At 50.0% G+C, this 25,677-nt stretch overlaps 1 protein-coding gene across 3 annotated transcripts in view; it reads left to right on the top strand.

Annotated features, from left to right (window-relative positions):
- The window catches only part of ATN1 (atrophin 1), a 414,646-nt gene that overhangs the window by 165,204 nt on the left and 223,765 nt on the right, over positions 1–25,677 (top strand). For all 3 annotated transcript variants that reach the window (XM_069650648.1, XM_069650647.1, XM_069650649.1), the window contains exon 3: positions 18,524–18,661. In XM_069650648.1, coding sequence (XP_069506749.1) covers positions 18,524–18,661 — 138 coding nt within the window. The remainder of the gene's footprint in view (positions 1–18,523; positions 18,662–25,677) is intronic.

Here is a 25,677-nt window from a genome sequence, read left to right on the forward strand (position 1 = left end):
GACAAACTAGACGTACATGGTATGACACTACCCATGTGTGAGCAAGCCACAACAAGACTAAATAGCTTAGAAAATTCAATCTCCAACACAGCTGGGTTGGAAAAAATATTAAAATTATCCTTAAATTGTATAGTAATGCTTAAACATAACCTTGACGTGGAACAAGGACTAGTTAATGGGGCACTGGGTACAGTTGTTGGCTTTCAAACATACCCACGTGACAACAACATTCAGTTTATCAATATTCGCTTTGACAAACTTTCAGAAGTGAAAAGGATAGGGCGCTCAACTGCTCGATTCCTTCTCTTCAAAGACATTTATGTACGTAGAGAACAATTTTCTAATGCAGTCACCATTCATAAATCCCAAGGTCTTACCCTAGACAAAGCATTGATAGATATAGGCACAGTCTTTAAAGAAGGCTTGAGCTACGTAGCACTATCATGCTTGCGTACACTTCACGGTCTTTTTCTAATTAACTTTGATGCAAGTAAACTGAACGCTGATATTCCTTCTATTGTAGAATACAATAGACTGCGTTCACTGTACACCCCCTATCTGAAACAATATCCTGTTCCAGAAAAAGTAAAACATGGTAAAAGAAAACTAATTCAAACAGAAATGCAACAGAATCTGACGGCAAATCCTTCAAAGAAAACAAAAGAAGCTAAAACTTCATCAAGTACCACAAGCAAATAAGAACCTATTAGGGAACGTAAACCATGTACTTCTTCAAAGAAGTAACAGAAACTCAGAAAAAAGCACTCAGAAACAGAACTATCTGGTCAATTCAAATTTTCAAATGAAACTGGTGTAAGTTGCTATGCAAATGTAGCAATGAATGTTCTATTTCAATTGCCACCAATTGTTAACAATATTTACTTACACAGTACAGACCAATTGTGTTTGCAAATATTAGTCCTTCATAGAAACGCAACAAACAATCCCGACAACACGTACAGTGCTCACGGAATAAGACAAGAATTGGACTACTGTGCTGGAATGGTGAAATTCACTATAAACTCACAAGAAGATCCACAAGAATTTCTAATGTGCTTACTACAAGTACTGGAAAACAAAAGCATACCTATAAATGAAATCTTCCAGATTTCATACATGTGTTAACATACATGCACTCTGTAACAATGTGATGCAGGAACAAATCCCAAATGAGCGATTTATGTATCCATACCTAATTGTAAATCCATTCCATTTCAGCAACTTGTACAGAATGCAAACCATGGCAGATTATGTACTATGTGCAATTCAGACAATCGCTCCACCATAGTACCTACATAATACTTATGCTTCTATGTTATAATGCAGATGGTACCAAAAACAACTGCAAGCTGACTGGATTCACACACGGCCAATGTCACTTGGAAAGAAAACCTTTACAACAATAGGTATAATCTACCACGCAGGAGCTACAACCAATGCAGGTCACTACACTGCATACATTAAATAGAAATGTGGATGGTTGGAATGTAATGATAGCACTATTACTCTAAAGCAGAGATTGCCAGCTAATCTTACAAATGCGTATTCTTAAAGCCAAAATGTAATAACTAATGTGTACCTCAACATTACCAAAAATAATCAAGTAAAAGACTATAAACAGTTAGAATACGCCAACAGGTATCTAACTGCCCAAGAGTGTATAACAACGACACAAAGAAATGAATACCACAGATCCATAACAACAAATGCACAGTTAGAATACGCCAACAGGTATCTAACTGTTGTTAAAAAATCTCCAACAAGCCAACGGACATAACATTAATCAGAAAGAATAAGGAAACACTCAAAGAAAACAAAGAAATAGTTTGTAGCATAGCAAATAGTTTTTTTTTTAATCCGACAAGGATTTTTTTGCCCCAGACCCAAGGATTTGAAAAACAAACACAGAAACTGAGCTAAATGCACAGTACACTGGTTTGTAAACTACATTTGAGTGTTAAAAAGCTAAACTGTCTATTATAAAATGCAAACACTAACATGCTTTTTTCTTTTATCACAGAAATTAAAAAAGGATATTTCCGCCAAGTACTAAAGTCATGTAAAACATATATGGATTCTGAACAAAGTAAACAGTAAGCATAATTACAGTCATGTCATACATATTTGAATGTACACTTCGAAGGGATTGTGTCCTCCGACATATTCCTTATCTTAGATATCTCCTTCCAGCTCTGCTGGCCTCGGAAAATTTTTCTCTAGAGGGCGCTGCGCGTCGACATCCGCCGAGTCGATGTCCCTCGACAGCCGCCGTATCGACCTCATCCTGCCTATAAAGGCTGCGCGCAGCGTCTGTTGCTCAGTTCCGTTTTTCCGCGCTTACTCAGTGCCTCGGAATACCGTTGCTCAGTTTTGTACACAATTTATCCTATTTACCTCGAGATATTCGATCCGTACTCGATGGCTTCCTCGTCGGAACCGACGACCCCTCGGTCCGGCTTCAAAAAATGCCGAGATTGTGTGAAAAAGATGTCGTTGACTGACCCTCACAGAGTTTGTCTGTGGTGTTTGGGAGCTGAACACCATTGTTCGGAGTGCGAGGACTGTATGTCCATGACAGCTAAGGCCCTGAAGGAGCGTAGGGGGAAGCTGGAGAAAGGTAAGACTTTAAAAGCTTCTTCTTCCTCGACGAAGTCGAGACATTCGTCTCCTCGTCACCATTCGCGCTCCAGGTCTCGGAGTGGGTCCCATCACTCCTTGAGATCGAAGCACTCGAAGAGGAGACGTCGACGATCCCCTCCTCCGTCCTCCTCTTCCTCTGTTTCTCCAAAGAGAATCCCTTGCCCCACGAAACATAGTTCCCGGGCTGAATGGGAGGAATTCCACAAAAATATGATGAGCGTCTTCGAGAAAGCGGCCTCGACCCCCTCGAAGACTGCCGAGAGCGATGCTCTGGTCGAAAGACCCGAAGGTCAAAAACGCAGTGAGTCGCAGTACCCGGCGAAGGAAGCTTCTCGAGCACGTCACGAACCCTCGAGTAAAGCTATGTCCTCGAAACCTTCTTCGAAGGTTCCGTCGACGCCATCGACGAAGGTTCTGTCGACGCCGAAGTCGGTGTCTTCGACGCCGTTGTCGAAGGGACCTTCGACACACGGGTCTGTCGACTCGACGCCATCTTCGACACCGGTGTCGACGCCAAGGAAAGTCACGGTTACGACGCACCCAGTGGCTATCCCCAGGTCCTCGATGACGATGGCGTCGATTGTAGACTTCCTCGAGCAGAATCCCAATTCTATCGAGGTCCTCGAGGCCTCCACCTTTGTTTTCGACGCCACGCCCGAAGCCGTCGACGACATCGGCGTTTTCGAGGCCGAATATGACAAGTTTGGCACCCTCTGCCTTGGAGATGGGTTTTACACCCTTTGTGAGTTCAGAACAATTGAGAACTATGTCCTCAATTATGGAACAGGGTGAGCTATCTGAACAGGAAGACACATTTGAGTTGCAGGGACCTGCAACCCCAGTTAGAGAGGAGTTATCCTCAGAAGAACGCAGGTTAAAGGATCTTCATGATTCCTTACATGAGGCAAGTGGGTTAGACACTTCCCCTGAGGTGGAGTTTGCTAGGCCAGACCCGAGGGAGCATGCTGAAACCCCCTATACAGCCTTAATGGCCAGGATCACAGAATTTATTGGGTGTTCAACACCTTCACAGGCTTTCCAACAAGATGACCTCACGGATATTCTTGACAAAGGTCCACAGGAGGATCCTGTAGTGCCCTTTCATAAAGCTCTTCAGAGGAAGATTATGAAGAACTGGGAGACCCCAGATGTCTTCCCGGCAGTAAATAAAAAACTGTCTACAAAATACAGGGTATCTTCTGCAGACCCGGAGTTTTTGTCAAAACACCCATCCCCAGAAAGTCTGGTGGTACAGGCAGCATCTTCTACTGATGTCAAGACTGCTTACCCTACCGTCCCACAGGATAGGGACGATAAGAAATATGATGCTATTGCAAAGAACGTTTTTTTTGGCATGTAGCATGGCGTCAAAATCTGTTAATGCTACTTGCACCCTTGCTAGATTCAGCCATATACTTTGGGAGTGTGCTTCTACAGCGGCTGACTGCATCCCGGAGGGAGAAGAAAGGGAGGCGTTCCTAAATATCATACAGGACGGTAAAGACGCTATGTGCGAATCCCTCCAGACGGGCATTGATTCGGCTGACAGTATCAGCAGAGCAATGGCGGCAAGTACAACAACCAGGAGATTCGCTTGGTTGAGAAAGTCTGGTTTTGCCCCAGATGTGCAAGCCAGGCTTTTGAACATGCCATTCGATGGCTCTTCTTTGTTTGGGAAAAAGGCGGATGACAGTTTGGAAAAACTGCAAACATCAAAAGCAGCAGCAAAATCCCTAGGCGCTGCAATCCGTCAGACACCTTTTCGTCCCACAGGAACCTCTGTGAGGGGCAAGTCCTTTCGCTTCTACTCCGCGTTCGGAAGAGGTAGAGGACGACCGGCTCAAAGGGGACAAAGAAGAACTACCCGAGGTGGACGGGGTAGATATTCAAAAGCCGCAGCAACAGCAGGTGCCTCTTTACCATCGGCATCTGCATCAGCCGCCCCAAAACCACTCTGAGGACTTGCCTCACAGGACACCTGTAGGAGGCAGGTTAACTCAACATCTGGCGGAATGGCAGGCTATCACGTCAGATGCTTGGGCATTGGAAACAGTTGCCCAAGGTTACTGCCTGCCTCTCCTACGCATACCTCAGAGTCATCCACCGGGGATCAGCTCTCAGAAAGCTCCAGATCCGCTCCTCTTGCAGGAAATTTTGGACCTGCTAGAGAAAGGTGCCATAGAACCGGTACCTGTAGCGGAGAGGAACAAGGGCTGGTACTCCCCTTACTTTCTCATTCCAAAGAAAGACGGAGGACTGAGACCCATCTTGGACTTGCGAGAATTGAACAAATTCCTCAGGAAAGACAAATTCAAGATGGTAACTCTTTCTCAGATCCTTCAGGCCCTTCAGTTCCAGGACTGGTTGGTATCTCTGGACCTTCAGGACGCTTATTTCCATGTGCCTATCCATCTCAAACACAGGAAATACCTGAGGTTCGCAATTGGCAACTCTCATTATCAATTTCGAGTGCTGCCATTTGGGCTGACCTCCGGCCCGAGGGTCTTCACCAAGTTAATGTCGGTAGTGGCGGCAAGTCTAAGGAGGGAAGGGATTCACGTCTACCCCTACCTGGACGATTGGTTGATCAGGGCTGTATCTTCGGAACAAGCTCAGATCCAGCTAAATCACGTTTGCCACTCCCTTCACAGACTGGGCTTCTCCCTCAATTTAAAGAAGTCACAAATGATACCATCGCAGAGACTCCAGTTCATCGGAGCGATCCTGGACACTTCCCTGGGAAAAGCCTCGCCACCAGAGGTGAGGGCTCAAGATATTCTACCGATGGTTACCAAGTTCCAAAATGCCCAACGTCTCCCAACCTTCGACTTTTTGAGGTTGCTAGGCCTCATGGCATCCTGCATTTTTCTAGTGCCAGAGGCTCGCCTGAGAATGAGATCCCTCCAGTGGGCACTGAGGACTCGGTGGTCACAATTCTCAGGAAGAATGACAGATCTTCTTCAGGTTCCCGACAGGGTGGCTCGAGACCTTCAGTGGTGGGCCTGTCAGGAGAACATTCTGAAAGGAGAACAGTTTTGGCAACCCTGGCCGGAGATAACAGTAGTCACGGATGCCTCACTCACGGGGTGGGGAGCCCACGCCAACGACTTGACCATCAGCGGTCGTTGGTCCCCATCGGAGTCTAGACTACATATCAACCTGTTAGAGCTGAGGGCCATCAGACTTGCGCTGGAGGCGTTCCTGCCAGCTGTACAATGGAAGAATGTCCTGATAATGACGGACAACACAGTGGCCATGCATTACCTCAACAAAAGAGGAGGCGTAGGATCACTACCCCTGTGCAGAGAGGCAATGCAGCTCTGGTTTTGGGCAATCCAAGAAGGAATCTCTCTATCGGCAGTTCACCTAGCCGGAGAGAAGAACTTGACAGCGGACGCTCTGAGCAGGCAGAGCACAGTCTCCCACGAGTGGGAACTAGCTCAGGAAGTCCTTCAAGAGATCTTCGCCCTTTGGGGAACCCCTCAGGTGGATCTGTTCGCCACCAGTGTCAACAGGAAGTGCGATCTGTTCTGCTCAAGGGAATTTCCCTCGAGAGGAGCTCTGGGAGACGCGTTCATAGTGGACTGGGAGTTTCCTCTTCTGTACGCGTTCCCACCGATCCCTGTCATTCCTCAAATGATCAGGAGGTTGAGAAGATTCCGCAAGACCATGATCCTTATTGCCCCGGATTGGGTCAGGAGAACGTGGTACCCGGACCTTCTAGACTTGTCCATCTGCCCTCCAATTCGACTTCCACTCAGAGAGAACCTACTCTCACAGAAGGGAGGTCAGGTTCTCCATCCAGACATCAAAACCCTCAACCTTCACGCTTGGCTTCTGAAAGGCTGAGGTACAAGGATTGGGACCTCCCTGATGATGTTATGGAGGTGTTGCTTTCGGCAAGGAGGCCAGCAACAAAGTCTTTATACCGCTGCCGTTGGAACAGATTTTGCAGCTGGTGTAGAGAAAAGGATATCGACCCCTTTTCATGCGGTACACCAATGATTTTGTCCTTCCTACTCTATTTGGCAAATTCAGGCCTTCAAGTTGGCACCATTAAGGGCTATCTCTCAGCGCTCTCCATCTTTAAGCGCACTGCGGAAGAACCATCCTATTTCAAGTTACCCTTGGTTAAACAGTTTCTAAAGGGGTTAACCAATGTTTATCCCCCAAGACCATTCCAGGTTCCCCTATGGGATTTAAACTTAGTCCTAACTTTCCTGATGGGCACACCTTTCGAACCACTCCATTCTTGTTCGTTAAGATTTCTTACCCTTAAAACTGTTTTATTAATAGCACTTACATCTGCTAGAAGGGTGAGCGAGTTACAAGCTCTTTCTTGTAAACCCCCTCATACAATCTTTCACAAAGACAAAGTTGTCCTGCAAGTGAAGCCTAATTTCCTCCCAAAGGTGGTTTCTGAATTCCATATCACTCAGAAGATTACCCTGCCATCTTTCTATCCTCCTCCTCATCCGGGGAAAGAGGAAGAGAGGTTACACAGGCTGGACCCTAGAAGGGCTTTAAGTTTTTACATCAGTAGACTGGCCAGGATAAGATAAACAGACCAGCTGTTTGTAGGCTACACAGGTTACAAGCTATTGTTACCAATAACTAAGCAGACCATTTCCAGATGGATCATTCTAGCCATTTTGGAATGTTATAAACTGGCAGGAAAAGAGCCCCCTCAAAACCTTAGGGCTCATTCGACCAGAGGTATTGCAGCTTCATCGGCCCTCAAAAGAGGAGTGCCAGTTAAAGACATTTGTGCGGCCGCCACATGGTCTTCCGTCCATACCTTTACACGATTTTACAACTTGGATTCCTCCTCCAGTCAAGAGACTAGGTTTGGAAGGGCTGTATTGCACTCTATTCATCAATAGAAGGCAGCATGAAGCCAGTACTCCCACCTCCAATAATAGAATACTGCTATGGGAGTCTATCTAAGATAAGGAATACGTCGGAGGACACAATCCCTTCGAAGAACAAGTTACTTCTTACCTTGTAACGTTCTTTCGATGGGATGTTCCTCCGACGTATTCCTTATCGACCCTCCCATCCATCCCCGCAGTTCTGCTTCCCTTGTTGTTGCAGCTTACGCTCCTTCAGGGTGATTAGTCTAGTCCAGACAGAAATACTGTGGGCTACAACACGGAACTGAGCAACGGACGCTGCGCGCAGCCTTTATAGGCAGGATGACGTCGACGTCGATACGGCGGCTGTCGAGGGACATCGACTCGTCGGACGTTCACGCGCAGCACCCTCTAGAGAAAATTTTTCCTAGGCCAGCAGAGCTGGAAGGAGATATCTAAGATGAGGAATACGTCGGAGGAACATCCCATCGAAAGAACGTTACAAGGTAAGAAGTAACTTGTTCATCTAATCTATGGCAGTAATATGGTGCAGTGGCTATAGGCTGGGCCTTGCATCTTCGATGTATAACCTACCACCTACACCCTACGGCCAAGCAACCAAGATTATAGGTCCTACCCACAACGATCGCAGCACACCATGGTGCTTGTAATTTCACTACTTATAGGTTTCCTCTTGGGTGCATGGTCTGCAGCCATGCACCCAAGACGCTAGGCCGTGCACACAACCACCGCACCACAGCACACACATGTTCACTTAAAACCTCACTGCTTATGACTTCAGCCTTGGGTGCAAGATTCTGGGTCCTGGCCAGAATCACCACAGCATATCGCACCCATTGTGGCTTCTAATTTCACTACGTATAAAGTTGGTTTTGGGAGCATGGCCTTTGGCCATACACCCAAAACGATACGCCCTCCCCACAACCACCTGAATGATGTTTGATAGTACGAGTGTACCTATACCTGTAATATGCTGCAGTAGTTGTGGCCACAGGCTTCAGTCTTGAGTGTAAGGCCATATATTTTTCAATGTATGGGTATGCAGTATATAAAACCATAGTGGCTTATAACTGCAGTGCTTATAACTTTCTACGCCCTGGCCACAACTACCACACCATATCACACCCATTGTGGCTTGTACCTACACTACGTATAAATGTGCTGTTGGGTGCATGGCCGTCGGCCATGCACCCATGAGTCCAGGCCCTCCCCACAGCCACCTGAGTGATGATCAATGCTACGGGTGTATCTATAGCTGTGATATGCTGCAGTGGTTGTAGCCAGGGCCTAAAGTCTTAGGTGTATGTCCATACATATTTCAATATATGGGTGTGAAGTGGCTTATAACTCCAGTGCTTGTAACTTTGTTCTTGGGTGCATGGCCTTTGGCACTGCAGGCAAGACTCTACACACTCCCCACAACCATCTGATCGATAATGAATGCTACAGTTGTATCCATTGCTGTGACATGCTGCGGTGGTTGTGGCCAGGGCCTGGAGTCTTGGAAGTATGGCCTACGGCCTACGGCCATGCACCCAAGACTCTAGGCCCTGGCCACAACCACCGCAGCATATTACACCCATGGTCGCTTATAAAGCATTAGCACACCCATAGAATGAAACATTATAACTGTAGCATGTACTCCATTTGTACCTAGGACTCTAGCCCCTGCCCACACCTACCAGATACATAATCGATTGTATGGGTGTGATGTATGAATATGATATCCTGCAGTGCTTGTGGGCAGGCACTACACTCTTGGGTGTATAGCCTACAGCCTGCAGCCGTGCACCCAAAAGTCTACGTCCTGCCTACAACCACCGCACTATATAAAACCCATGTTGGCTTATAACTTTAGAGCTTATAAGTTTGTTCTTGGGTGCATGGCCTTCGGCCATTCATCCAAGACTGCAGACCTCCCCACAACCACTTGAGTGATGTGCGGTAGTACGGGTGTATCTATAGGTGTGGTATGCTTCAGTGGTTGTGCCACAGGCTAGACTCCTAGCTGTATGTCCATACATATTACAATGTATGGGTGTACATTGGCTTATACCTCCAGTGCTTATAACTTTGTTCTTGGGTGCATGGCCTTTGGCCATGCACCCAAGACTGTACACACTCCCCACAACCATCTGATCGATAAAGCAATACCACAGGTGTATCCATTGCTGTGACATGCTGCAGTGGTTGTGGCCAGGGCCTAGAGTCTTGGAAGTATGGCCTTCGGCCTAAGGCCATGCATCCAAGACTCTAGGCCCTGGCCACAACCACTGCAGCATGTCACACACATGGCGGCGTACAAATCAATAGCACACCCATAGGAAAAAAGAATTTAATTACAGCATGTACTCAATTTCACTGTTCGCTAACACCACGCGTGTCCTTGGAACAGTCTCAAGTTGCCTGCGCACAGCACGGACTGAAATACCCTTATGAGACCCCTCATTTTCTGTGCTTACAAACATCCTGAACACGGCGGGCATAAGGAATGCATCATTAACACCTACCGCCTGAACAAATACATTTTTTCACTCATCTCTTACTGTCTGAACCTCCCCAAGCACTGTGACACAGCAAAACAGTTTTCGAAATAGAATTTTGCTGCTGGTCGCCGCTGCGATGTCGGGCGCATCCAAACAATCTGATGCAGCACACGGCTCACTGCAGCCAATCGGCAAAGACGTCGCGTGTCCGCGGTAATGACGCCAGTCCCTTAGCCAATCGGTCTCTTATCCGCGGAGCGAACAGGGAAGTGTGACCGCGGAGCGGACATGGATATCACACATTTTTTTTAGACCTACTTTTTGGTTGTTTTAAAGAAAAGTACTGCACGGATTCTCACTAAATTTACAAAAGCACGCTTTTAGGACCAAACCCCTGCTCCTGCCGCAAATTTGGTGAAAATCCGTCCAGTTGTTTGGCCTGTAGCCATGCGCAAGGTTTTTCCCCCATTCAGTCTATGGGAAAAACGTTTTGGGGCCCCCCCTATAACTTCTCGACACCCCCCCCACATCGGACGAAACCTCACCAAACTTTGCAAAAAAATTCAGAGTGGCCCATATACTTTTTTTTGGAACGTTTGGTGAGGATTCGTCCAGGGACAGCGAAGTTATAAGCCACCCAAAAAATGCTCTTCCTATGGAAACAGCAACTTAACCATAACTACACAGCCACTACAGTGGCTGTGTAATATTGTTTCCAGTATTATTGCACAGTACTTGTACATCTGAATGCCCTTAGTGGTTAACACGTGTTTCAGCCAAAAGGCCTTTCTCAAAACCGGGCTAGGTATTCTGATGTTATTCACTGTCTCCAAACACGGGCAGAAGGAAAAGTACCTCTTTCTTCCTCACTAAAAAACACAAAATAGGATTTATATTTTGTGTGGTGAACTTACAAAATAAACGGCAACATCCTCAACAGGATAAACAAACAAATAAGCACTTTTCACTTCCTGAAATGGCACACTTAATGGTGAAACACATTTTGAACAACGCAGCAGAAAATAAAAACATTTATAAAAAAAAAATGAAGAATTGAATGTATCCTTTTTCCTCTGCGCATGAATTCCAAAGATCAAATTTGAAGTTATATTGTTACTGTTGGGCAAACACAACAGCGGTGACTCTTAAGTCAAGCGACAAGGACACCAAAATCTATAATCGGAACTATAACTCTCCAAGAAACACAGTGATTGTTTGCCTACACATTAACATTAAGTCTGTGAAGTAAATTACAAATATCAGGAAGAGGGAGCTACCTTCTTCAGTTACAAAGAACAGTTATGTTTTTGAACTTTTGTTTTGCTGGAAAGAAACCTGAGGAAGGGAGACATTCCCAGGAACTGTGAACATCATCTTGGTGGGAGCTTTTTTATTGCAGTTGTACGTTTTGCTGAACTTATTTGGGCACCTTTCAAACCAAAAAGCTTACCCTTGGCACCTTTATAGAGTTACATTTAGAATGTGAGGGCCAGAATAGGATTTCTGACACAAGACATTTTGCTTTAGATATCTTGACATCGGACAGACAGTTCTCCAGCATGGGGTCTGGCATGGATTCCCATGCTCATGAATATTCCCTGTCGTCAGGCCGGGAATCCTCGGTATAGAAAAAATCAGTATCAGTTTAGTTTCTGATCTGTCTTTCTCAGTAGTAACCAATCACTGGTCTCTGGGTCATACTGCCCCCAGCCAATGACTGCCCTCTCCCTAAGCCCCACCACTGGCAGCCATCCTCAGATTTTTACCGCACGTTCAAGTGTTGGGAGTCCTCGTGCTTAGCTTTCGAGCTTTTGCTGCGTTTTCGCGCTTTTTTCAGGAGATTTTCTCATTTTTTCGGTTAAAAGAGCCTCAAGCTCCACCGTTTATACTTCCGTTTCGGAGTTTTCTACGCCCCTCAAGGGTGAAGATTTCGTCGAGTTACGCTTTTGGAGGATTCCAGAAGTTCCGAGGCCTACCCCGGACATGGCCCAGGAGAAAGGGAGCTCGACGCCCAGGAAGCTTTTCAGGACCTGCTCTGGATGCCAGCTTCAGAACGTTTTCAAGAAGGACGAGCATTCGTTATGCCTCTACTGTCTCCATGAGGACAAGACGCACAAGGAAAAGGACTGCGCGTTTTGTGGAAACATGTCGGAGCGGACCATGAAGGATCGCCACCTCAGTCTCGCCAACTGGCTGGAAGGTAATAGCCCGCCAGGCGAGAAGAAGTCCGAGCGGTCTTCTAAGTCCTGTGAGGGTGCTCCGGCGACGGGGGCTCAACAAAAGGCTAAGCACCGCGAGTCCGCGGGCACAGGGAGCACCGAACGGTCGGGCTCCTTGGCTGCCAGGCAGGGCGCACCCTCCCCGGCGCCATCGACCACGAGCCAACGCTCTGGCTCGGGTAAGAGGAAGTCCGAGAACCCGGCGAAGCTTCTGGAGAGGCCCCGATCGATCTCGAAGACTCTGGCAGAGGGGGAGCGAGGCTCGGACCCTCCCCCGAAGGTGAAGGCCCCAGGCGTACAGAAGGTGACGTTGGCCGTGATTCACCCTGCTAGGACCTCGATTGAGGATGTTGCCGCGGCCCTGGCTCAGCCTGTGGAGGCTACACCAGTGGAGGCGCCCTCAGGTACCAGAGTCTCCCTGCCACAGCGGAGGGAGTTGTCTTTCAGGCCCATCGAGAAGACCCCCATGAAGTCCTCGTTGGAAAAAGGGGGGGGTGGTGGCCGTCGTGGATACAGACACGACCTCTGAAGAGGAGCTCATCCAAGTCGTGGAGGAGACCCAGCCCATCGGGAGGCATCCCGATGAGGGCGACGACGAGAGCGACGGTGGCGCAGACGAGGCTCTTCAAGAGCCCTCACGCCCGTCGTTTCCGGTGCCGCAGGACACCTCGGCGGCCCTTTTGTCAGCCATCCAGATCCGGAGCCAGGACCTTCGGGGAGCCCACCGCCTAAGAGGAGGAGAACGCATCCTAGGCCTCCTCTCCCGCCTCTGCGGCCTTCTCTGCCTTCCCCCGGTCCACTACCCACGGGGATGATACATGCATGGACACGACTACGACGGGTACGGATGACGATGGAGGCGACGACGGGACGTGCCCCCCCGTCACCCCCTGCCCGGGCGTCCCCGCCCAACGAGATTGGATCCTTCCATGCAATGATCTCCAGGGCATCCGAGCTCTTCCAGCTCTGCCCCGAGGAAAAGAAGGAGGGGTTCCTTTACCAGCGGCGCAAGGCTAAAAGGAAGACGGTCCTCGCCGTACCGCTTCTTGATGACATCTGGGATGAGGGGCTCACCCTCCTCAAGAACCCTGCCACGGCTCCTGCGAAGAGGGACCGGTACGAGAAGTACCGGGTCCCCGACGCTGCCCCCTTGTGCCTTAGGGTGCCTTACCCCGGACTCGGTCGTTTCGGCGGCGGCCAAGAAGAAAGTGGGGGGGGCATCGGCCTCGACTTCAACCTACCCTCCGGACGGTGAGGGTAGGAAACTGGATGCGATGGGACGACGGGTCATCTCATCTGCAGCGACGACCATCAAGGCGGCCAACGCCCTGGCCATCGTAGCCCGCTACGACAGGGAGTTGTGGTTCAAGATCGCCCCTCTGTTGGACTTGCTTCCGGATGCCAAGAGGGCTGAGGCCCTGGAAATCTTGCAGGAAGGTGAGATTGCCTCAGACCACGCCATTACGGTGGCTACGGACATCGCTGACACCGGTTTCAGTCAGTTGGGCAACAGCGTTTGCCTGAGACGACGAGGATGGCTCAGGGCGACGGATTTCCGCCAGGACGTTCAGACCAAGGTTTTGGACATGCCCTTCGATGGGAACAACCTTTTTGGCAAGGCGGTTGATGAATCCATTCAGGCGATCAAGACGGACACGGAGACGGCCCGTGCTCTGGGTGTGCTCCAACAACGACGGCCGTCCTTTCGGAGTTCCGGAGGCAGACAGGGTGCCTCCAAGGTAGCCGGCAGCAGCGCCTCTACTTACCGTCAAGCGCCAAGGTCTTCGTCGCAGGAGGCCTACAGGGGACGCGGCAAGTCAGGTGGATCCCGCCGTCGTCGCCAAAGTGATCAAGGAGGCAAAGCGGCCTCCAAGCAAGATTGAACCGTCCGTCGGGTCGGGCCCCCGCCGAAGCACCCCGGTGGGAGGCCGGCTGACGAAGTTCGTCGGCGTGTGGGAGTCCATCTCCACCGACCGTTGGGTGCTGGACGCCCTGGCCCTGGGGCACGCCCTCGAGTTCCAGAAGAGGTGCCCCCTCATTCCTCCCGAGGCCAGGAAGGAAAATCACGTCCCTCAACTGCTGTTAGAAGTACGGGCGATGCTCAGGAAAGGTGCCATCGAGCTCGTGCCGAAGAGGCTTCGGGGCTCCGGAGTTTACTCGAGATACTTCCTCGTGAGGAAGAAGACAGGAGGATGGCGTCCCATCCTGGACCTGCGACGACTAAACAAATACATCAAGGCACAGAAGTTCCGAATGGTCACCCTCCAGCACGTGCTGGGACAGCTGGAGGAGGGCGATTTCCTGTCGTCGTTGGCTTTGTAGGATGCGTACTTCCACATCCCTATTCTAAAGAGGCACCGAAAGTTCCTCGGGTTCGTGGTCAAAGGGCGGCACTACCAGTTCAAGGCCCTCCCGTTCGGATTAAAATCGGCGCCCAGGGTGTTCACCAAGTGCCTAGCACCGGTGACGGCGCGCTGCGCCTGCAGGGGATCCACGTCTACCCTTACCTGGACGACTGGCTCATACGGGCAAGGACAAGGGAGCTTGCCGTGGAACACACTGCGAAGTCCGTCCAGCTGCTCACGGACCTGGGGTTCTCCATCAACTTTCCAAAATCCCACCTGGTCCCGTCGCAAGTCTCCCTGTTTCTGGGAGCACAGCTCGACACAGTGGCGCGGCGGGTCTCACCGTCGGAGGAAAGGATAAAGACCATCCTAGGAAAGGTGCGGACGTGGCCAGAGTGAGGTCTATCAAGTCCCTCCTCGGAATGATGTCCTCCTGCATTTATCTGGTACCCCATTGCAGACTTCGGATGCGGCCCTTGCAAGAATTCCTCGACGCCCACTGGATCCAGACGACGGGCAGCTTCGAGGACAGGATCTCGCTTGACGAAACGTTCCATCAGGCGATACGATGGTGGGGTGTCCGCGCTCATCTGACAGCGGGAACAGGCTTCCTAGCCCCGGCCCACCAGGTGACGGTGATGACGGATGCCTCCCTGGAAGGTTGGGGAGCGCACACCGGAGGCCTCCACGCGAGAGGCCTTTGGTGCTCGGAGGAGAGGACTCTCCACATCAACATCTTGGAGCTCTGCGCAGTGTTCTGGGCCCTCAGGTCCTTCCTTCCGTCCCTCAAGGGCAAAGTGGTGAGGATCTTCACCGACAACACCACCACAATGTTTTACATTCGGAAGCAGGGCGGAACCAGATCCCCTGCCCTGTCCAAGGAAGCCCAGGATCTGTGGCTTTGGGCCATCGCACAAGGGATGTTTCTGGTACCCTTTCATCTGGCAGGGATAAAAAACACCATCGCCGACTCACTCAGCAGGGAGCTGCGCTCGTGCCACGAGTGGGAACTGCGCCAGGATCTAGTGGACCGACTCTTCCGACGATGGGGCGAACCCCAGATCGATCTCTTCGTGACGGCGGCGAACTCCAAGTGCCGGAGGTTCGCCAGCAGGTGTTCCCAACCGAGGAGCATGGGCGATGCTTTCTCATTCCCCTGGGACGGCCTGTTCCTTTATGCATTCCCGCCGTTGCCGTTGCTACTCCGGCTCGTCAACCAGCTCAAGAGGTCCCGGTGCAGGATGATCCTCGTCGCACCGGCGTGGCCGAGGCAGATCTGGTTCCCGGACCTTCTGGAATTTTCAGCATCCACACCAGTCAAGGTACCGACGGACGCGGATCTTCTCTCCAGAGAAGGAGGCCCCATTCTTCATCACGAACCAGAGTCGCTGAACTTGCAGGCCTGGCTCCTGCAGCACTAGAGTTTGGAGGATACGACATCCCGACCGACTGCAGACTCTCAAGTGCTACGGACACAAATGGAAGAGGTTCTCTGTCTGGTGCCGGGCACAGAAGATTAACCCTCTGCGGATTACGGCCCCTCAAGTATTGCCGTACCTACTGTCTTTGGCCAAGGCTGGCCTATCTCACGCTTCCATCAAGGTACATCTGGCTGCCGTCTCATGTTACACCAGAACTACAGGACGGGCGTCCTTGTGGTTTCATCGTCTGGTGAAGGAATTTATGAAAGGACTGTTCCGATCGTTCCCGCCGATGAAGGCCCCTGCCCCGGCGTGGGAGCTCAACGTGGTACTAACTAGGCTCATGGGGGCCCCATTCGAGCCTATGCATTCAGTGCCGTTGAAGTTTCTGTCGTGGAAGACAGCATTCCTCGTCGCCATCACCTCTGCACGACGAGTGGGAGAGATCCAGGCCCTTTCTTGCAAGCCTCCATACTTGACTTTTCACGACACGAGGGTGGTGCTGAGGACGCACCCCTCCTTCATGCCCAAGGTGCCGTCGGACTTCCACCTCAACGAGCCCTTGGTGTTGCCAGTTTTCTTCCCGTCGCCTTCGTCGCTGGTAGAGAGGACTCTGCACTCGCTAGATGTAGCTAGAGCGCTGAAGTTCTACGTGGACCGCACGAAGAGTTTCCGGAAGACGTCACAGCTGCTTGTGAACTTTGGACCTGTGAATCAAGGGAAGGCTCTCTCGAAGACTTCCATTTCCAGATTGCTCTCCGGCTGCATCATGAACTGTCACCGGTTGGCAAACCGACCGCTGCCCGGCCGTCCGAGAGCCCATTCGACCAGAGCGATCGCTGCTACTACGGCGTTCCTGTTTGATGTGCCCCTGCTCGACATCTGCAGGGCTGCTACGTGGAGGTCGGCGCACACCTTCACGAGACTCTATTGCGTCGACCGGTATTCCAGGGAGGAGTCCCGAGTCGGCCAGGCAGTGCTGCGCAACCTGTTCGCCTAAGGTGAGCCTGGTGAGGAGGTAAGAGTTGCTTAATGTTGAGTTGTTGTATTGCTTGATATTGAGCCTTGTCCCACCTCCCGTGGTTGTGCATGTGTATACTGCTATGTATTCTTATATTCATGAGCATGTGAATCCATGCCAGACCCCATGCTGGAGAAGGAACAAGTTACTTACCTGTAACTGTTGTTCTCCAGCATGGGTCTGGCATGGATTCACATGCGAACCCTCCCGCCTACCCCTCTGCGGCTCTTCACTTGGTCATACTGCCTCTTCACGTGCTACCAAATCTGAGGATGGCTGCCAGGGGTGGGGCTTAGGGAGAGGGCAGTCATTGGCTGGGGGCAGTATGACCCAGAGACCAGTGATTGGTTACTACTGAGAAAGACAGATCAGAAACAAAACTGATACTGATTTTTTCTATACCGAGGATTCATGGCCTGACGACGGGGAATATTCATGAGCATGTGAATCCATGCCAGACCCATGCTGGAGAACAACAGTTACAGGTAAGTAACTTGTTCCTTTTGGTTGAGAAAGGGAAATGCCTTCTAGAGTAGGGATAGTGAGGCATTTTCCAACCCTTTTATTATTTCAATAAAGGTTTGTAGCGATCACGGAGTCCTATGTGTCTGCGTCTCATTCCTGGTTCCTCACACTTCCTAAAGCTGGGCAAACAGGTAATCCTTAGGCTTTCTGTGGCCCACCTAATGGCGGCTCTGAATAGGAGATTAGAGTCTCCAGACTCTGGGTTGTAGTGATTAAACGTTTTGGCATCCACACAATCCCTGCCACATTCATGTTGCAGGGCTTTCTCGCAGGTCTGGATTCCAGTTCGTATCCAGAAATTACTTAGAAATTGGTCAAACCAGGCTTTGACAAGTGTAGCCCTCACCTCCAATACAGGTAGTATCTATGGCCAACATGCATCGAGGACGGCACTTGGGAGTGTGTATGTGGGTGGGTGTGTGCATGTTTACACATTTCCTCTCCCTCTCCCTCCCTGAGGAACAGTGTCTGCTCGTTGGCCATTGTACTCTTTGGTGAAATTATGCATGCGTCCCTGGAAGGCAAACCCCCAGGGTAAAGCAGGATGCATGCGACTGGAGTCAAAAGATAGTCACCCCTCAGATAGTCACCCATGCATCCAACCGTGTTGGGACATCAGTTAATCCCACACATCCAACATTCACACACACATTGCCTTGGTGCACCTCAACCTTTGAGATGTATGATGCCTTGGCAACAAAAGCAGTATTTGCCAAGTAAGTCAGGTCAGGAAAAATGTAAAATACTCTGGTTTTCACACTAAAAGCAGAGATGGTAATTTTTGGTATCCAAGGGGTATTTTATGTCCCATCCCTTTATGTTGTTGCTTGCCGAGCCTAATTGGAAAATAATAATGGTCAGGTTGGCCTTCGGTATCTTAATGTGGCTAATGATAACGGAGCGTTAAATGTTTGAGAGATGTGTAGGAACTAATGACAGAAATATGATTTCAAGCACCTTTTATCAGTTTTTCTTCTGTCCCCTACCCCTAGATGTCGATGAGGAGTGGGAGGAAGAAGGAAAGCCCTGGACCTAGAGAGGAGCGGCGCTCGAGGGGGCGAGCCTCACCCGGTGCAATCAGTACTTCAAGCAGTGATAGCAAAGCAGACAAGAACAGACAGACCAGCAAGGTTAGCAGGTGGGGGGCACGGGGCTGTGCTTTATCCAGCGGTGATGGTGCTTTGGAACCCCTGTCTGTAGCCCAGTTGCAAAGTCATTGTTGCAGCAAATGTCTAGATCAGTGGTCTTCAAACTTTTTTGGCCGGTGCCCGCCTGAGCAAAATTTGGGCAGTCCGGTACCCCCCCAGAAATGCCAAATGGACAGTATATATTGCGCGCAGTCACCTGCTCCCATCACAGTCGCTGGGCTCCCTCATCCCACTCCCTGGTCTCTCCCCACCCAATCACACACCCTGGGCTCTCCCCACTCTGCTCCCACCACTATCCCATGGTTCCCGCCCATTGTGCTCTCACCATAGTTCCTGGGTTCCCCCCATCCCGTTCCCAACACAGTCTGAGGGGGGCCAGTGGCGGCTCGTGATTTTTTTTTTTTTTAGTGGAGGGGCATAACTATTTCCCCCAAAAATGCCATAGCGCCCGAGCATAGTGAGGGAGCCCGAACCAATAAAGGGTGGTTCAGAGGGGAGGGGTTTCCCCCTGTGATTTTTTTTTTATTTATTTTTTTAAATAATGGGTTAAAATGTTGCATTGTTGAGCATAGTTTTAACAAAAAAAATGGGTAAAAAGCCCAACAGTTTGCAATTGGTGCTGGGGGGCCCAGGGCGCAGGTATGACATTTTTTACTGGACATCTATAATAGATGTCCAGTAGAAAGATACCATTCCTATCCCCTGGGCCCCACTGGGCCTAATGCAATCAACATGATTGTGTTTATGCAAGGCGCTGCACATTCATACAGCAATCACTCTATCATTCACACGAGCATCCATCACCATACACTCACTCACTCATAACATAAGCATACACGCATCCATACACATGTTTAAATAAAAACAGTGAACAAAAATGTACCTTCTGCATTGGCCTGTGTGTGGGTGCTGAAACGCCCTGCTCCAGGCTGCTCTATCCGTATGTGTGAGGAGGCGCAGGAGCTCCCCCTCGGACATGCAGTGCCCCAGCCAGAATTTCTAATGAGCTATGCAATGCTGGTGAAGCAAAAAGTCCCAGCACTTGCATGGCTCAGTGAGCATGTGCGGCTGGGGAACTAAACTGAACTGTCAGAGAAACAGTGTTTCCCTTTGAAAAAGCAGCGGAGGGAGTTCTCACTGTTTCACTGGGCTGGCTCCCTAGCTCCTCCATAATGGGTGAGGGGCCACTGGGTGGGTGCCCCCTCACCATTATGGATGAGCCGCCAGGCTCGTACTGGCCTATAGGGCAATGCCTGTACCAAAAATGTAAAATGCTAGTGTGGGCCAGTCCAAATGGCCACCATTTTGGCCAATGTGGACCAGTTTGATTAGTTACTTTACTCCGAGTTGTGCTTTTGTACACATTTATTAGCCTACTTCACAACTGCCTTTGTTGCACTCACACATCAAATGTATGCAATATACTTGGCTTTGTACCTATTCTAGCCGCTTGCCTTCTCAGCCCATCCCGTTTTAAATGAGTGCTATGTGTGCTTGTCATACTCATTGTTATACAATACTGCCCCTCGCACTTTATAATTGTAATTGCCTGCTAGCCCTGGTGAAATTTGCCACCATGCACCAGCCTCCAACAGTCTTTCAAGTCACCCCTCCAAAAGTTATTTGCTCTAGCCCTAGTTAGCACACTCTGCTTTACCGCCCACCTAGCGTCCACACTCAAACATATCACTACTTTATTACCACACTCACATCTTTGTAACACTACAACCATGCCTATATCTACCCACAACACCAATCCATATCTCAACAACCCAGACCTATGGCTCCAACATTTTGCATCTAAACCCACTCCTATCCAACCGTGCTCACTTTCCTTGTGAAATGCCAGACTTGGCACCAGACTTACTCACGCCTCCTTACCACCATCCAACTTCCTTCCGCCAAAATAAACACCCACAATCTATCACCAGAACTGCTTCCTCACCACACACATCGATATCCCAACCTATTAACCCCATTGTGAACACTATCAAAGGGGCATTAATTAATGCCAGATCTCTTACTACCCATGCTCCAGAGTTGGCGGACCTCATCCTAACTCATGACCTGGACTTTGACAGTCACGGAAACTTGGCTTCACGCAGCCTTGGGACCTCTACTTTCATTAGCCATTCCAACAGGCTATAATATCGGACACGACCGCAATACCAGCCAATTTAAAGGTAGTGGTATTGCCATCATCCACTCGGCCTCTCCACTGCTCACCAAATCTCATCTATGGAAGCCCTAACAGCCAAATTTGCCCTCACTCCTAACCACACCATCTCACTCCACCTACTCTACAGGCCCCCAGAGCCACTATCCACTTTCGCTGAAGACCTCTCCAACATTCTGGCAGACAACACCAAAATCAACTCCCAAATTATCGTACGAGTTGACTTTAACCTGGGACTCACTGACCCCAATGACACAGCTGCCTCGACTTTCACTCAGCATATCAACACCTCCACACATTCCAAAGGTAGAATCCTGGATTGGATAGCTGACCTCAGCTGTGGAATCAATGTGGCAGCTAAACCAACCTTGTGCCTGGACTGACCACCATTTGATCACCTTCAACATCCCTGCCATAACCATCAGCTCCACTCCAGACTTCGCACCTGCTATTCCCACACGAAATAAGCGCGACATAACCTGTGACAAACTACTACCTCTCATCCTTCCAGCCCTGAATGAACAAGCGCTAGTAAGCAAGGACCCTACTGTCCTTGTTGATACCTTCAACCATACTATGCTCAAAGCCCTCGACCTCATTGCCCCATCTAAACTGAGAAAATCCAAACCACAAGCCCATCTCAACTCCTGGTTTACCCCCCAACTAAGAATTCTTTGTAAAGAAAAACGAATCGCTGAATCTCATTGGAGGAGTAACCCTACAGAAGCTAATAAATCTAGCATCATCCTAGCCACGTTAAATTATAAGGAAGCCATACTCCAGGCAAAAAAAAAGACACGTACAACAAACGCATTGAGCGAGCCAAGTCCAATACTAAAGAGCTCTTCAGAATCCTGAAAGAACTGGAAACCCCTGTCTCTGCACCTGACACTTCTGTCAAAGATAGCACTTGGTGCACTAATATCCAAAACGCCCCCCTTGGTAAGATAGCTACCCTCCAAGTCAAAATTAACGAAAAACAGGCCAATCTACAGTCTAACTTGCAACCTAACTCTCTCCTAACTCTAAACAACTCTATCCCAGATTCATTGACCCAGTTCAGCTTCTCTCCCTTATCTATTACTGAAGTGGAAAATATTAATAGCCTTAAACCTTCCAACTGCCAGGGGGACTTCTGCCCAGCGCCTATTATCAAAGAAGCGGCCCACAAGCTAGCTCCATTCATCACCACGCTCATCAACTCCTCCTTCAGCACTGGGATTGTACCGGACAATTTGAAGGATGCTTGGGTTATCCCGCTCCTAAAAAAAAAAAAAAAAAAAAAATCAACTTTGGATGCCAATATACCCACGAACTACAGGCCCATACCCACGAACTACAGGCCCATCACCAAGGTGCCGTTCCTACTAAAAATCCTCGACCGAGCTGCATACCTACAGATTCAAGATTATCTTGAATCCAATAATCTCCTGGGTCTAAGGCAATCTGGGTTCCGGCCCCGTCACGGTAAACTTGCGCTACTACTTCTTCTCGACCTCTCTGCGGCTTTTGATCTAGTCAATCATCAAATTCTATGTCGCCACCTTAAACTAGCCGCCCATTTTTCTGACAAAGCCACAGCCTGGATCAGTTCACTCCTCAACAACAGATTGATGCGTGTCTTCTCTCTCCTAGCAGCAGCATCACCGGCACCCGTCATCTGCGGGGTACCACAAGGTTCTTGTGTCCTTCCCACATTGTATAACGTGTTCACAAAACCTCTATTTGATATTTTGGACTATCTGGGTGTCACATATACTAATTATGCTGACGACACCCAGATACTCATCCCAATCGGTGAATGCCATCTACCAAGTCATCCAAGCCTGGATGGCGCAACCCGAACTCTGTCTGAATGACGAGAAGACAGAGCTCCTCATTCTCGGCTCTCCTCAAAAACTATCCAAACTGGCCCCTGAGTTCAATTCCTTCATTATTGATGGTAACACTATCAAGGCCTCTAAGGACACTAAAACGTTAGGGATTTACCTCGACTCCACCTTATCCCTGGCCAGACAAACAAATGCAGTTTCCTCTGCAGCGGCATAGACCTGTAAACTCATTACATCTAGCCGACCTTTCCTTTCACCAGCCAACTGTATCACACTTGCCAGGACCCTCGTGCTGTCAAAAATTGACTATTGTAATGCCCTCTACTTGTGCACCAACAGATGCAACTTAAACAAGTTACAAATTATCCGAAATAATGCTATTGGAGCAGCTCTCAACATCCCTAGGAACCAACATATCTCAGACACCAGACGTAACCTACGCTGGCTTTCCGTCACTCAACAAATTACTCTGAAAACACTTGCTCTCACTCACAAATGCTTATCCAACCAAGCACCCTCCTACCTAGCCAACAGATTCGCCCTCCACTACACTAACAGACCGCGCAGAACTGCACAGACTAACAGCCTCTCTATCCCACGCTTCAACCTTCAAAGATCTGGCGGAGCTAGCTTCCCAGTAATGGCGGCGAAACTCTGGAATTCACTCCCCAACTTGCTAAGATCTGAACCTTCCTTCCACAGATTCAAAAATATGACCAAAGTCTGGCTAACAGCCCAAGACCTATTACCCACTTACCAACCACCCTCCATGCACTAGCCACCCACCCCACTTCCTATACATAGACTATGACCTTCTACTCACCCTGTAACTGCATTATGTATACATGTTTATAATTGTAATTGTAATTTTAAATTGTAATTTAACTGTAATTTTATTGCTCTGTTTGCCTTATCATGTTGTAACCAAAATACGCGCCTGGATGCCCTTGGGCCTGGTGCGCTCTATAAATGAAATAAATACAAATACAAATATGCAGTAAGTAATTTTGACCATTCTTGCTGAATATATCACAATTTACTTACATTTAAACATAAAGCACCCCCTTGGGTACTATTGAAAGAGTGGGCCTCATTACAACCATGGCGGTAGCTGTGCTGGTAAAACCGGCACAGCTGCCGCCAGAGTTTCATCTGGGTCCGGCAGCCGCGAATGGTCAATTACTGGGTGATGCCGAGTTAGGCGGACCTGATAATTGCCCTTTCGCGGGTGCCGGTACCGGTAGATCCCCATTCCCATTTGAGCCCCATTGGGCTCAATGGGAATGTGGAGCTCGGATGCACCGGCACCGTTAATAACCGTGCCGGTGCATCCGACGAGCTGTGCTCGCGGGTGCCGCACGGCCTGCCAGGTCAGACCCGGGGACAGAGCTCCGTGGAGCTCAGTGAAGCCACCCGAGCCCCCGGCGCAGGCGGCCTGTGTGGGGGAGGGGCATCGGAGCGCGCGTTCCGCGCTGAACAGCCGCGCAGCCCAACGAATCTCCTGGCGGACCTGCGACTGCACTGTACCATCGCGGGCTGGTGCCCGGAGCCTGAGACCTGTGCTCCCCCTCCCATTCGGAGCCGGAGCTGCGAACGGCCAGAGCCGCCGTGGCTGCCCCGCGCTACAGTGCGGCCCGTCTCCCTCGCTCCCCCCCTCTTGCATGGTCCGACATCAAGGTAAGGAGGACGGGTGGCGTGGAGCGGGCTCGAAAGCAGGGATCCTACTCCTGCGGCCGTGGACTGGCCTGGGGCCCTCTCCTCCCCCGACAGTGTGCGGATCTGCGGCAGCATTCAGCTCTCCCACAGCAGCTACTTAAGCCACCCACAACTCGACCGCCCCTGAGGGAGCGACTCGGGGCCTGAAGCCCTTATCACCCTGGACACTGTGGGGGTCTCCACTCCCCCCCCACCTCTTCATACCCAACATACCAATGTCCACTGAAGGACCAACCGAGGCATCCCTGATAGAGCGCTTTCTACCCACTCTAATCCATGGCCACTGTGCCTGCACCTTATGCACCAACGCTGCGGTGACTCGGTCACTCACCACACGCCCCCTTGGGCTCCAGCGCCCGCCTTACACTGAGCTGACCCGGCTATACTGGACCATCGGTGTCTTCATCCCTCATCGACTCTGCCTTAGGTGTCGCCCTCCCACGTGAGTCCCGCACATTCGGGGACACATACGAAGCTTAACAGGAAAAGCTCGAAGCGCACCTTGCTGCAAACTGGACACTGACCCTGACCCACATGGCCGAAAAGCTATTGTGGGATTCTCACTACCTCTGAAGGCCTACTTTCGTCCGGGATTCCGGACCCTGAACCCGACCCTCAACATGACCAAGGGTGCTGGTGCTGGGAAAAAGCAAGGCTCATTAAACATGTTCACTAAAACGCCATCCAAGCCTGTCCCAGAGGACCCCGAGGGGCAACTTACTACCTCTGCCCCATCGGCTTTAGACGACTCGCAGAAGATGCTAGAATATATCCGGGATGGCTTCACTACACTCCATACAAAACTAGATGACTAGAATGGGACCATCTCCTCCATTAAAGCCCATATCTAAAAAACGGATGGAAGAGTCGCTGAGGTCGAAACCAGATTGGGATTTGCCGAAGACGACCTCGGCTCTCTACGCGCTGCAGTCTCCACGATCACCAACCGGGTGACAGCGGTGGAGAAGAAAAATGACGACCTCGAATCCCGCTGGAGATGGAACAATTTGCGCATTATTGGAATACCCGAGGACAATATCTCAGAGCCCATGGAGGACTATGTGGAACGCATCCTAATGACACTCCTTGATGCCCCTAAACTCTCCTCGCAATTCGCCATTGAGAGAGCACACCGCTCCTTGGCCGCAAAACCCAGACCTGGCGCACCACCGCGACCCATAATAGCCAGGATTCTGAATTTCCGGGACCGCGATGCCCTCCTACGAGCGGCCAGGATCAAGGGAGAACTTCTCCTTGGTGCAAATAGGATCCAC

The sequence above is a fragment of the Ambystoma mexicanum genome, chromosome 3p (assembly GCF_040938575.1).
Source record: "Ambystoma mexicanum isolate Mex_15411 chromosome 3p, UKY_AmexF1_1, whole genome shotgun sequence".
Classification (NCBI taxonomy): Eukaryota; Metazoa; Chordata; class Amphibia; order Caudata; family Ambystomatidae; genus Ambystoma; species Ambystoma mexicanum.